The sequence below is a fragment of the Anopheles funestus genome, chromosome 3RL (genome assembly GCF_943734845.2).
Source record: "Anopheles funestus chromosome 3RL, idAnoFuneDA-416_04, whole genome shotgun sequence".
In the NCBI taxonomy this organism is placed as follows: Eukaryota; Metazoa; Arthropoda; class Insecta; order Diptera; family Culicidae; genus Anopheles; species Anopheles funestus.
In genome coordinates, this window is record NC_064599.1 from 51,982,211 (window position 1) to 51,997,120 (window position 14,910).

General features: G+C 38.6%; 1 protein-coding gene across 1 annotated transcript; it reads left to right on the forward strand.

Moving 5' to 3' along the window:
- Nucleotides 1–499: 499 nt before the first annotated feature.
- Nucleotides 500–14,274, forward strand: LOC125769496 (uncharacterized). The gene is made up of 6 exons (XM_049438229.1): nucleotides 500–1,288; nucleotides 1,351–1,502; nucleotides 8,827–8,945; nucleotides 9,318–9,400; nucleotides 11,513–14,196; nucleotides 14,255–14,274. The coding sequence occupies exons 5-6, from the start codon at nucleotides 11,574–11,576 to the stop codon at nucleotides 14,272–14,274; spliced, it is 2,643 nt and encodes an 880-aa protein (XP_049294186.1). The 5' UTR covers nucleotides 500–1,288; nucleotides 1,351–1,502; nucleotides 8,827–8,945; nucleotides 9,318–9,400; nucleotides 11,513–11,573.
- Nucleotides 14,275–14,910: the final 636 nt, after the last annotated feature.

The following is a 14,910-nucleotide window of genomic DNA, read 5'->3' on the forward strand; positions in this document are numbered from 1 at the left end:
AGTAGATGTAATTTATACCGACTTTAAAGCAGCATTCGATAGTTTGCTGATTTTAAGGGGCGATTTTATGAACCATTGATCTTAACCAGAAGCTAGATTTTAAGAACCATTGTTAAACCCATGCGGCAGACAGTTTGACGAATAAATAAATAAATAAAATAAATAGATGTGGATAGGTTACAAAAAAAGGTGGTCGGGCTACTGTTCTGTTTGATCGTCAGGTCATGTCAAATGGAACGAGGAGACCCGATGTGACCCGATGACAGGAGTGTGAGAGTTGAGTTGCGAATTAACAGCCGAGAAGTAAAGACGTTTTAGAGTTATAACACCAATATTAAACACCGTTCCCAAATAAAACCTGGAATTATCTTCCCTTTATCATTACATGTATATGACATAAATGGGTATGGTTTCGGTGAGCCGCTACAGATCCTTTCTCGTATCAGCAAATTGTTACTAGAACACTGCTAGCAGACCATTTTCCTTGGTAAGTTAATCTAATTTACCATATTCTGGCGTGGTCATTTTTCGACTTGTTTAAGAAGGGTCAAAAGCTTATCATTTATGGTATCAAAACCATTGATTGCAAACTCGCCTTGATTTATTCGTATCTGTTTACGAGTTTGTGGTAATTGCAGCTACCATGTTAGCTTTACGCACCACTTTATACGTCACGATCTCTTTATCAGTATCAGTTTCCGTAGAACACGTTGCTTAATCTTTGACTGCTTTTATCAGATATCTACTTTTACAGCAAAACGACCAACATAAAAACACCACTTCGACCGAATCTTTCAAACGAACTTGTTATGTCTGAGGGTGATTGCTTTTTCCTTATAATTTACAGCAGACATGTCAAACATACGGCCCGCAACTGCTGTGAATCCGGCCCGCGAAGAAATAACGAGAACATCGATTATTATCTGGCTTAGGTGAGGTTCAGCTTGGAAAATGACTCTTGGAAATGAATTAATCGAAGAGCTAAAAAAAAATCGTCCTAGCATTAATAACGAATTATCTAAGAAGTCCATAGACGAGATAAACGTAAAAATAAATTCGTAGCACACCACCCGTAACAGTATTGGTACTCTTATCACATTTTCGGAATCAAGCTATGTCAATAATACCAATACATTTGAGATAAGATAAGTGGCAAAACGATACGTCAGAACCCTAGCGGGCTATACAACAATCGGTAACGGTGATTTTTAAAATGAATTTAGATTTGAGTTAACTCCTCAGTTGTGAGCATCAAGTGCAAAACGGTGTTTCGTTTGTGATTCGAAAAGTTGGTTAAACTCGCGAGAAATGTGCCATATGGATTCTGTAAATTGTTTTTATTCGTTACAGGTTACAATACAATAAAGATATATTCTCAACCAACGAATAACACAGAAAGTGTCCGGAAAATTGTGCAAGTGTTGACATTTATTTCGAAGTTGTAAAACTTTTACGGAGCAAGTTTTCGTTTACGATTAGCCTACGGTTGAACAACTAACTGGGTAAGCTACACCAAGAATAACGTATGGATAAACATATTAGCATAAAGAACTGATTTCGAATGGAGACGATAAGATTAATATTAAAAAATTAATGAAACAACCCAATTGACATTGTGCTAAAATAAACGCTATAATTTCATTAAAAAAAATGATGGAAGGCATGCTCGAATCGCTGACCAACGGGTTGCTATGATCACATTTCGTCTTTGACATTCTATCGACGCTGGTGTCACATGTGGTGGGACGTGTGGTAATATTTGTTTAAGTTAAGTCACAATTTAAACCGGTCGAAATCAGTGAAAAGAAGCCGAAAAGTGACAAGTCGTTCGAATAAGATACGCTGTTTTATTTTCCGAGTTCTGTTGCGAACAAAACATGCACGCGGAAGCTCCGGGACCGCGCCGCATGGTGCCTGTTTGTGAAACGTTCCAGTGAAAAAACGTGCATAAATCGGACAGGCGAAATCTTCCTCGCGATTTTTGTCACGTAAGGCTGGTGGCAGTGCTCAGTCGCATACGACTTTTTTCAAAATTTTATATGGGTTTTTACAGATAAAATCGGACGACGATTTTGGTCGTACGACCAAATCATTTTTTTTTCGGATGGTCGTGTACGATTTCATCCGTCAAGTTGAACTCGCTTGTATAAATTTCGCATTCGCGCAAAAGTTCGCACTGTTCAGACGTGTTTTCTGCCGCTCCAATTGGTATCGCTTGAATTTCTGTTCGTTTATGGTCTACGGTCGCAGTATTCGCGTTCTTTCGTTCAGTGATTTTGACTGCTCGCGACTGCTATTGTCGTGTTTCGGCGATTACCCAGTTTTCCTGCATTCTTCAGCAGAGATGTTTGGGCCCTTGGGCTTGGGTTTGCTCACTCTGATCACCGTGTGACGCCATTCATCTCAGCTGTTCGGTGTTCACTACTACCTCTGTGCTCATACATAGTATCACACCACTGCAAGCACTGCGTCACACTCTCACCAGCTTAGTGCTCCACGTTACCATCCTCTTCTACACCACACTTCGCCTTCAAGGCGCACCATGGATTGTGGCGCCTGCTCCATTGCTATTACCGCTGATGGTATCCCTTGCCGCGGCTACTATGGCATCTTATACCACCCGGGCTGTATCGATTTACCCAGAGACTGCATAAAGAAACTATGCACGGGCTCTCAACTGTTGTTTTTATGCCCCAAGTGCATGGATGTCAGAAACAAGATCGGATTTGGCGCCGAAATACGCCGAAATCGCCCCGCTGCTCAATACAATCAAAGCTGAACTCTCTGTTGAGCTAGCTTCCGCAGTCTCCGCACTAAGAGATGATCTTTACACTACTACGATGACGCGCCACCAGTCCACAACACTTGCACAACATGTTTCCGTTCATCCTGACCCACAGTCCATCACGGATGGTGCTCGCACACTCACATCGACAGACTTGAGTACAGTGTTGTCCAACACTGTCGCCTTGCCTCCCGTTCCTCATATCGCTGATGTTGATATGAATGTTATCGCTTCTGTACCGGATACTGTTCCCAGCTCCCCCGTCCAATGAGGGTACCTCGGTAGCTGCTGATAAAATTACCTTTATCAACATACTGGAACCTAAATCCTGGCTCTTCATTTCTCATGCTGCTCCTGATACAACCGAGGAGGGTATATGCGAGTTCGTCAAACAGCGATTGGGGTGCCAAAATCGTTGCTGAATCATGCCCTGATGCCCTCGAAATGGCCCTGTGGTATGCTATTTAAAAAATTTGTGTTCAATGATAGCAAACGAACTGTGCGTGGGTTGCCTTTTGGCGAGCATGATCGATCCGGCAGACGACGTACTTTTCCTGGCACTCTCCTACATGACCCTCCAGCTCACCCTGGGTCCTCGTTATTACCATCAACCCAACCGGTTACATCCACGAACTCACCTGAGTTACTCGACTCTCTCACGCCAGCTTTTTTGGACACACCACCTCCACTTACACCACCTCACTCGGCACCATGCAACTACCAGCTACGAAGCCTAGACCAGCACTAGCTTCTGACTTGGCCACTTCCAATGCACTACATTCTAAGCTGCTACACAACAATATTACATCAACCATATCACCAGATCTATCTCCATCGTTATCGCATAGTCCTGCAGAACTGTTTGAGCCCAATGGAAGCACTACTACGTTAAACATGCAGCAGCTCTGCTTCTACTATCAAAATGTGCATAGACTCCGCTCAAAGACAGTTGAACTGCTCTTGTCATCTTCCGAGGCTAATTATGACGTTGTCCTGCCCATGGAAACTTGGCTTAACGATGAAGTACCTTCCAGTCATTTGTTTGATCACGTAGCTTACCACATCTACCGTTGTAACAGAACTATTCTTAATAGTGAATGCTCTCGTGGTGGTTGTAGTATAGAACACTGGTTTCTCAAAAATGTAAATTTCTAAGGAAGGATTGAAACCGCGTGTTCTTCGAATCTTTTCATGTAACACTGAACTCTTTATTCTCATTAACCCTTGAGCCCGTTGGCTCTTAACCGTCACACGCTCTAGGATGTGTTAGCGTTTATAGCTATGGATCGAGAGCGTTCACTCAACAGTGGTGTTGTGCTGATCGCCTGCTCTACTCATCTTCAAGCGATATACTTGATGGTCCTGCTCCAACTCGAGCTTCCTAGATGTTCTTCGTCTTCATGAACTCTACCAACTCAGTGGTATCGCTAACTTCAGAGAACACCAATTGGACATCGTACTGGGCAACTTTAACGCTGCTTTATGCTGTGATGTTTCGTTAGCCCCGCTGCCTATGCTACCACCTGATATCCATCACCCCCCACTTGAGATGTTATTAGCTCTTCCGGATGGTCCTGCTCATGCTCCTGTACCCGTTCGTGCGCCTACATCAATAGTTCAATACAACTTTCGTTTAACTGACTACGATGAGGTGGGTTCGATCCTTTCCCGTGTCGACTGGTCTTTTTTGTTTTCATGTATATCAGTCGACGAGGCCGCAACATTCCTTACTAACAATGTTATACTCCTGCTCCCCACCCCTAACTACTCCTATGAAACCTCCGTGGTCTGACCGCCTGCTGCGCTCTCTAAAAAAAGACCGAAACCATTATTTTCGCATTTACCAGCGTCATACCTATACAGATTGCAATTGCGTTTTTCTTCCAACCCTCGTTCCTTTGGGCGCTATGTCAAATCCCGCAACTCTTCTAGTAGTCTACCTACTCGAATGCATCTTGACTCACGTCAGGCATCCTCACCTTCTGATATTTGTAAACAAGTTTCCGAACATTTTTCTAGTATGTTTGTCAGCTCTTCTCTTGATCCCATACTCCTTGAGGTATGCCTCTCCTACACTCCCGAAATAATAAAATCGATAGAATGTCAAAGACGAAATGTGACAACCCCTTGGTAGTCATAACCAAAGTGGGTATAATATACAGGTGGGCTTAAAGCTCTTTTCACCAGGCAATTTTTAAATACCCGTTGGACGTTTCGAGGTAAGGTTTCCATTTATACCTTTACACCTCGACAACAATACATACAACCAGAACTACCAATCTGTATTCCTACCGATTTTTGATAAGCCTACCGATTCACAGACGAACACCCTGAAACTACTGATATTTCAGGGTCCTGATATTATGAGTCCTACCGAAAATCACGGATTTTTCTTTATATTGGTCAAGAAGCCATAAATGCATGTCCTAATTCATTTTTCATTGCAATATCTTTTGTGTGCAAACCACACGTTTTTGTATGCGGTGTACCTGAAGTATAAGAAGGGCTCAAACTAAATACACAAGAAACTCCAAGGAAGCCATCACCCCACGGTCTCACGATTTAACTTAAGAGAACTGCCGTCTACAGCGCAGTTGTCAAATCATGAGCTGGACAGAAATGGAATCATACCGCTAACTACCGATAAACTTTTTGCTTTCCTACCGATAACGAAGAAAATAATCTGGTCACTCTGCACACAAGGTACGCTTTTTCACACATGTTCAAATGACCGTACCTCGATCTGCCAAATCTTTTTTTGTATTTTTTACAGCGCAGTTGTCAAATCATTAGGGATAAGCCCACCTCTATCCCAATCGGACGTTTGGAATGAATTTCGGCATAAATTTCGACCTATATTTCGTGTATCGAAATTTTTGGCGAAATTTGTTCCGGAAATCAGTCGATTTCGCCCAAACAGCAGGAGGACTGCAGGATTTTTGCTGTCATCGTGCGGATGTCTAGCAAAAAGCTCAATTTTAAAATTAAAGCAAAAAAGCTTGTCACAGCCGTTGCCACAACACTTTTTTTCTATGTGTGGCGATCGATCGTCTTTTTTTCTCTTGCTTGCTCTTGCTTATTCTAGTATTTGTTCGATTCGCGAGTTCTGTTCTGCGCTGGTGTTTCTTGCATCGCGTTCGTTCGTTCGTTCTGCCTATGGCTTGTCGGTTTGTTTCGTTTTGACTAGTGGTATAGGATTTAGACCGTACTATTATTTTAAGGTTAGGGTATCCTCGCGCGATGTGCGCAAGGGTAAGAATGATAGTCATATACTGGAGTGATATCGCCAGCTCGCCCATGTGTGTTTTCTGTAAAGATAGTAATGGTAGGAAATATCGGGAATCGATCCCAGACTTACATTTGGAGGCAATTTACCGTGGTGTTTCAATCGTCCGCGAACCGATGGTACCAACAATTTGGCGCCAAAAGGATTGATACGGACGAGGTTTTGTTCTACGTGCAGTGCCTCGAACGAAGTACCATCAGCTGTTCTGTTATGGTTCTATTGTTGGTGATTGTTCGTGCGCGATGCATCAAAATGTTGTGCGCTGATCTGAGCGATAATGTTTTTTAGGTTGGTGTATTTTGTACGAGTGTTTTTATTTTCGAACATAGAATGGTGATCCTCGCACACGGACCGTTTTTACGTAGCTTTTAAAGATTTTACAATGATATTTGTTGAATTATCTATGGGTTTGTTGTTAAAATAAACATACCTTTTTTCGTAGGCTTTGGTGACATCTAATATGCAAAGCCGTACCAGAACATTATCAATCGTACATATTCTTCACTCTTGCTTGATACCGAATAGGTTCATTACAGATGTCGCGAAGTACGTTAACGTACAGTGGACTGTTAAATGTTTCATTGCGTTTCAATTTCTACACACGCCTTTTATTTAAAGTGTCTGAGCATCTTTCGCACGGCATCGATTGCTGGTAACAAGGGAACGATAGAGAATGTTCCATGTGTTCCATGATACGTTCAGCTGTGTTGTGATATGTTTTGCACTTAATATTAGTTTTCCAGGAAGTGTCGCTACGGTCGCATCCTACAGAAACAGTTTGGCTCACGGGCTTAGCTGGTGCAATGCAATGCAATGAGCAATTGAATGAAAGGAGGATTCATATTAAATTGATAGAGCTGTTTATCTTTCACAACATGAAGAAAGCTATAACGTGTTCAAAAATATGTTATGAAACTTAAAAAGAGCTACATTAACACATCATAGCTGTGTGTAGATATTTCAATTCACAATGACTTTCAATGTTGTTTTAATATTATTGTTCAGTATATTATGAGTATTATTCCACAACCATGTGAAGCTGTGGTACGTTCGTCAGAACGTTCCAGTTTTTGACTACTCACGACTGTTTTATCATCATCAGCTTCCATTCATATGATACGACGTATACGCATGATACAAATGTTGGGATAATTCTGCAGTGTGAGCATATGACGAACTAGTACTTTGGTGGCTCTTTATTTCACGGTCGTATAATCAAATCGGATTCCAACGCCCAAAACGTCTATTAGCTCACAACAAAATCGTGATAGAAAACAGTAACATAAAGAGGCTTCGATCATGTTTGCTGTTGTTTTATTTTTGTATGATGTCTTGGTGCATTCGCCTCTCTTAATATGAAATAATAATTATGTTAATAATAATGATTAAAAATAGGAAAGCAAATGTACAGCGATTCATCAGCGATTCTGTATACGATACGATCCCGCGAACAACTCGGATAGCTTCGATTTGTTGTTGTAAACCAATGCATTTGTTGTTGTTGTTGGTTTTTGGAGCAGTCTGACAACCGCACGGATTGTACACTTTTGTATCGACGGTAGAACGAGCGTGAGTACGAGCAAGAGGGCATAACCCAAGAGAAGCGAACAGCATGAGAAAACTCATCAGACACGACTCGAGCTTTCTGGCCGACTCTCGCTCAGTGTAAGTGCGAGCAGGCACGGGATACTGTTTAGAGGGAGACATTCCGGCATTTGCTTTTGACAAGTCGAAACTTTTTGCTTGGGCAGGTAGAGACCCTGGAGCACAAATTCTCCATGTGTCCTAAGGTATCTTATCTGTGGAGCATACTGTTGCAACAAATGTCAGTCATCGTTCCTGACAATTCCCTAAACTTCCTTTCCCTCCTCTTACCTGGCTTAAGTAATATTAGTTCAAGTAAGAGGACTCTCATCCCACGTTTGTTTGCAAATTACGTCATCCACATTGTTGGAAACAACAATGTTGTGATTGATATAACAATCCTTAAATGTTCTTTGTAATCCCTGTACATCATCCCTTCATGTTTTCCATACAGTGTTGAAACTAGTATGTAAGTTGTTTTAATAAACACTTTTTATAAAAAAAAATATTAATCCATCGTAATCAATTAATATTGGAAAAATTGGAACCAGTGAGAGAGTTTTGTTACAAGTTAGTTAACAGCATGCCCAGACGTTTGAAAGCGGTGATAGATGTGAACGGCAATGGTACGTGTTATAAAGAAAAAAGTGTTGCAGAATGTTAAAAAGTTAATATTATAAGTTTACATGAAACTCAATTGGATTCGAATAATAGAACATTACACAAGCTTCATGAAATTCTAACTTATTACAATAGATTAATATTAGTTGGAATAGAATGAATTAATAAAATTATGTTGAATTCCTATAACCGAATGTTTAAAATTACTGATGTAGTTAAATAGTTGATATTAAAAAAGGGTAATAAATCAACTTTCATAAGGGAAGGGAGCTGTCCGGATTTGAATGCTCGTGACAAAATCAGGATGTTTTTCTGTTTCTTTCTCTTTTTCTGCGCAAGTACGTCTTTTTCGTTTCTTTTTTTTTCATTTTCCCATTAAGGAGAGGTCGAAGGAGCTACCTGACAAGTTTTAGTTAAAAAAGTGTACGAAAAGCAGGTGTCCGGAAATACATAAGTGACTGCTACTGTACAGATTTATACTGTAAAGTTGTTCTTTTTTTTACAAAGTATGTGATACGAGAACACAATATTTATAAATTTACAATTACAGATAACGTGCTACGCTTTACAACTTTCTGTATTAAAATCCAGCGACCTAACAGCATTGGTTCGATTTGTGGTCACACTAATCGCACGTAGGCCACGAACCAACAGCTATCACAGTTCCCGGTAAGTTCCCGCAACAAATATAAAAAAAATCGCTTTTTTATTTTAATGAAATGCTTCTTTTATTCGTAAAGAACGGCTTCAAATGCCGAACAAAGAAATAAATATATGACATATCAGTTCACGGAAAAAACTGCAAATGCCGGTAAACAAGATAAGAATAGGTAACGGAATGAATTCTGGCCAATCAAGATAACATCCAATGTTTCTTCTACATTTATCTACATTTTTTATGTAATTGTTATTGCAAAATTATGCTTGGGGTATTATAATTGTGTAATCATCATAACTGATGTTTGTTTCTAATGATCATAAGAACATTTATAAAGTTTAAAAAAATGTTAACACTTCATGTTTACAAATTTACAATTACAGATAACGTAGGGACCTGCATTGGTTCGATTTGTACTCATACTAATCGCACGTAGGCCACGAACCAACAGCTATCACAGTTCCCGGTAAGTTCCCGCAGGAGATCTATTGATCAAATTGGATTTCACGTAACGCACATAAATTGTTGATATGTGACCCCCTCACCCTCTATCGTAACAAAATGTAACGCGTGAAGCATCCCTTCTCTATTAATTCATAATTAGGATTTTATCGCATATGACTTAAGTTACTATTACTTTTGAATACCTCAATGCACAAGTATTAAGAAAATATACCTAATTATAAATTACGCAGTTAGGTAAACCTAACCATTCCTTTCCTTTAAAGTTTTTGAAATATGTACTAATATGGTCATTTGATTTTAAATTCTAGCATTCAATATCACTCTAAGATACAAAAATACCTACTGCAAGTGTAATAACACCTGTGTACCAAAAGGAGGTTTCTATTCAATACTTTTGTCTGCGTCAATTACTTGGTCGAAAGCGGAAAATGCACGTCATATTGTCATGACCTGCTTGCGCGAAAATCGTTTTCCAGGAAATTCGATCTATTACTGCTGTCCTCTATCCCCTGTCCATCTGATCCATCTATCCATCTATCCATTAAATCTCTAATAGGTTTTGCTCCATTTTAACTAACCTACGAGCTTGCTGTGCTACTCTACGTTGCGTCCTGAACGTCCTGAACAGTCCTTGCTATGTCGGGACGATCCGGATTTGATCCCCGGTCCTGCAGTGTGGATCGGCGCCGTTTGTAACATACACCACCGGACCATTGTCATGTTCAATTTCGATTTTGAGACCGACATCTATCCTTCAAACCCCAAAAAATATGTTGGGCACCTTTGTTGAGTAAACTTCAGTTGATATCCAAAATTAAAAATTGAAAAAAAAAATCAAAATGGGTTTCACCTTGAATACTCAAGAAGTGTTATATCATTTTACTCTATAAAACTTTACATTCTAAAGGTACATATACCTTGAACGGACAACATAGACTTTTCTATTTGCAACTCTTTTTGAGGTATTGCAGTGATTAACGAAGTTTAGAACTAAGTAGTGTTAGTTCACATGTTAATATTATTCATTTTTCGCTACTGTTAGTTTTACTTTTTAATACATTTTTTGAATATTCATCATTGATTACATAACTTAACGAGGAAAATGCGTTCAAAGTTTTTGTTATATTTTAAAGCTAGCAGCATAGAGTGGTCAAATTATTGCTTGAAATAGGAGGGATATTTCCAACACTACGATATGATACAATAGGGAATGTTGCAAACGCAACAGGGCAGCAAATAATCCGACTAAGAATTCGCGCTTTTTAATATTCTTCACTTTATTACACTTTTACCGAAATTGTCTTGAAATAAGAACAGAAGCAAAAAATTAAAAAATTTAACGTGTTCTTCTGTCGGATGTTTCTTCGCTACCAAATGCTATTTGTCGTTCGCGCCCGCTCATCGCCTCGGTCATCGCCTTCGCCTGTCGGTCATCGACATACCACTCATCTTCCTGAGTGCATACCGGCAGGCGCACTCGGGTTTGGTAAATCGGGTTCGTTTCACGCACACGGCTGTCACCCTCCTGTCAAATCGTCATCGACGTTGCTTTTGTCAACAGGGAAGAAGGAGGTTAACCGTTGTTCAATTTTTGTTTTTTTTTGTCATAATTGAATGATCCTTGATTTTATTAGCTTTGTCCGATAATCTCATTGAGCTCAGTAGTGCTTTGCCTAATTGCATTAAGCAACAGATATTTGCTAAAGCATCATGTGAAATATTTTGTGTTAATACGTTTTGATTATTACCTAACACATACATTGGTTTTTTTAGTTATTCACACATAATATAGTAAAACAATAAGGTTGTTGGTTAAGCGAACACCACCAAAGAAACAGATACATAACTTCGCCATTATTGAATTGTTGATAATGTTTACATTTACAAGTAATATGCAACCCTGAAGGCATTTAACAAAGTGATTTGTGGTCCTTAAAGTAAATGGCGATTGTAGTCTTTATACTGCCGGTCTCTAATTATATAGACCCCTATATATGTAGATAATTATATATAGAGAAATAATCACATAAAAAGATTATATAGACTGATATAAATTAGTCATATCTGGGAACGAAATAAAATTTAACTGATGAATTTCATTTTTCATTTTTAGCCCTACATCCATCTACTCAACAATATAAAAAATCAGGAAGAATCCAATAATAATAATAATAATGACTAATGAAGGTGCTGGAGGACGATCTACCATGCACGGAAGCTCCTATCATTTGCGTATAGCAATGGTGATATTGCTGCGTGCCTTCACTCTACGACGAAGAGGTGCTTTATCGGATTTTAAAATTACCATGGAAGATTCGACTGCCGGTAAATTTGATGACGTCGTATTTCACTACTCATTGCCATCGACACCAAACAATTTCGCTTATGTTTATATTCAGGCCAAACATAAACTGAATTCTACGAAAAATGTGCAACTGATCAAAGAAGGTAATTTGTTCACGAAATGGAATTCTAACAAACCCTTTTCAATCCCCATGTACTTTATCTCTTATCTTGATGGATATGAACATTCTTTGAATGGTTCTCATACATATATTTTATGCACCAATGCAAGCATTGATGAAAATCTGAAAAAATATCTTTCACCACGGGAACACGATAGCGCTCATATATTTTCGTTTTGTGACGAATTAGGGGCAAAATGTTACAGTTTAGAAAGCCAAACAGAATTTAATGCTCTTATTGATGAATTAAGAAATGCAAGTGTAGAAAAACTAGGACAAATGTTAGCGATACACGCCGTAAAGAAAAAGTTAATTAAATGTTCCACTGCTATATTTAATGTTCATGATAATTTAATTGCTAAATGTATAAAACCCCATGATTCAGGAATATTTCAATTTAACCATGGATTCTGGACTGCGGAAAGATCAACGCTTCTAGGAAAACTAAGGAACAGTTTTAAACAAGAATATTTCAAATTAACTCCAAATCAAGGTAAACTAAACAAGCAAGTACAATGGGAAGAAATCAGAATTATATTAGATCAGGGATTTGCCGAAACTGTTTTAAACCTTACAACCCGTTTATCACCCGATGTTAATTCGTATTATGAAAAAGTTGATGTAGCAATCCAACGATTTAGAGAGAAATTCCTTTTAGTTTGTGGATCTATGAATGAGACAGAACTTCGCAATAAGATTATGAAGATGATGCCAACCTGGGTTAACAACCCAAAAGGAACATATGACGCCTTGCACAATATGCTGTTTGATGGCATGATTAAGACGGTTCATATAAGTTTGCAGGATCTTAACCAGCATTTTATAGAAACAAAAGCGAATGAAAATTTTGTTAAGGTTCAAACATTTACGAATGATTATCTTAAATCAATGTGCGTTAAATATTCTCGCATTGTTATTGAGCCAAATTGTCTGAATGAAACTGCACTGAACGAGTTTATCAGTTGCACTACACAATATGTCTCTCGATATCGCTGCACAACTAGTATGAAATTGAATATTTTAATTGTTTCACAAACCTTAGCCTTGCATCAATATCAGTGTCTATTTGTGGACAATGCCTCATCTGAATTTAAAGAGAATATCTATGATGTCCTTGATGAATTAACGGAATTCATTGCTGCTGTTGGCCTCTGTACTGAATACATTATCACGATACTTGGTCAATTGGGAAGAGAAGTTCTTCGAGCTGCTAAGAATCTCGCAAGGACACGTGAAATTAAAATTATTATAATCGAGGAACCAGCCGAAGAAGACCCATCTGAAGATTGTTCATTCGTTCGTGATCTTACCAATGAAGCAAAAAAGCAGATATTTGAGCAGCACAACTTGAAACTTTTTGGAACGACAATAGCCCTCAACAATATTGTGAGAGAAACTGATTGTTTGAGTATGTTATTTAATGTTTTGGAAAAATATGACGATACAGACGTGAGAGAAAGTGATAACTTTAATTTGCAGAACTTTGAAAAAATTAAACCGTGGTATATTCCACGATCGTTTGTACCATACTCAGAGGAAAACCGGGAAGCTGAACAATTTTTGACTGAAGACGAAATCACACCATCACTGCTAAAATCTGTCTTACCTTTGAAGGATCAAGCGTGTAACCTTCCAGATGTTTTAAAGTGCGAGGACAATGTGAAAGTGCACATCTTTTTAGACGAAGCAGGATATGGAAAAACCACCTACTTTACGTGGCTAGCATCGGCAATATCGAACGATAATTCTTCTATGTTTGTTGTACGTATGAACGCTCTGCAATATTCCTCTGATTTCTTTTATTTACAAGCGTTGGATCCTAAAACCCTCGATGATACAGAAGTAGTTAGGATCCTCTATCGTCTACTGCATCTTACCTTGTTTGTGTGCAATATTCACAATCGAGCTGTTACAGACTTCGATAAGGAAAGAGAGAAAGCTGAACGAACCGCAAAACTTTTAACGTTCTCGGATGGAAAAATTAACCTTGACGAAACCAATCCTGATGTGTCTAAACTACCTTTACAAGAACTGCTGGAGCTACGATTGTTTCAAAACAAATTTAACGAAAATAAATTTATTTGTTTATTGGATGGATTTGATGAAATTGTCCCGCATTATAAGGATTTCGTAATGAAATATTTTGCAAGGCTGTCCAACTTTGAAGGCATTCGAAATCTGTACATTTCGACTAGGCCGTATAATTTTATAGATGAACTGAAACAAACGTTTTCGGTTGGCAAGTTGTGGCGACTGGAGCCGTTTTCCCAAAGAGATCGAATAGTCTTTTTGAACAACTATGTAGAGCATGAATTAGAAGGTTACAAAAATAGTAATGAAGACCATAAAATTTCCATTTTAGAAAAAATGTATACTCTTACGACCTACAGTATACAAGAATTTAAAATAATACCACTTTATCTGCACATGGCTGCAAAAATTTCATTTTCCAAAATTCAAATCCACCTAAACGCTCAAAAACAAACAACCGCTTTCAAACTTTTGGTGGATACAAAGTTCGATCAATTACAAGTTATACGAAATTTTTTTGAAGAAAAATTAAGAATATTAAATCACGAGAAAGCTGGTACAATTCAGTTTGCTGCAAAGTATCCTGTTCAAATAATGCAGAACGAGGAAGTAAACAAACAAACAAAACGACGTCACAATATTATGGGCATGTTAGTCATATTTAACATAGGAGTGAGAACTAGGTTGTTGTCTGACCAGGAACAACAGGAAGCTATCAAATTCATGCAAGATGTAGCTGAAAGCAATGAGAAAACTGGCATCATTCAAGATGTTTGCGATAATATTCCTCGTTTTACTCATCGAATTTTCGCTGAGTACTTTGCGGCGTGCTGGTTGTACGAAAATAGGAAAACTATAGAAATCGAAAGCTTTTTCCGATCGCGCTCATATTGGAGTACGGAGCTACATCGAGTTCGGGACTTTCATAATCGAATGATTTTAAGCGACAGTAAAGGATGCGATATTCACATGGCTGTAATTAATCAATCAGAGCAACAGGTTCGTGAATTGTTGT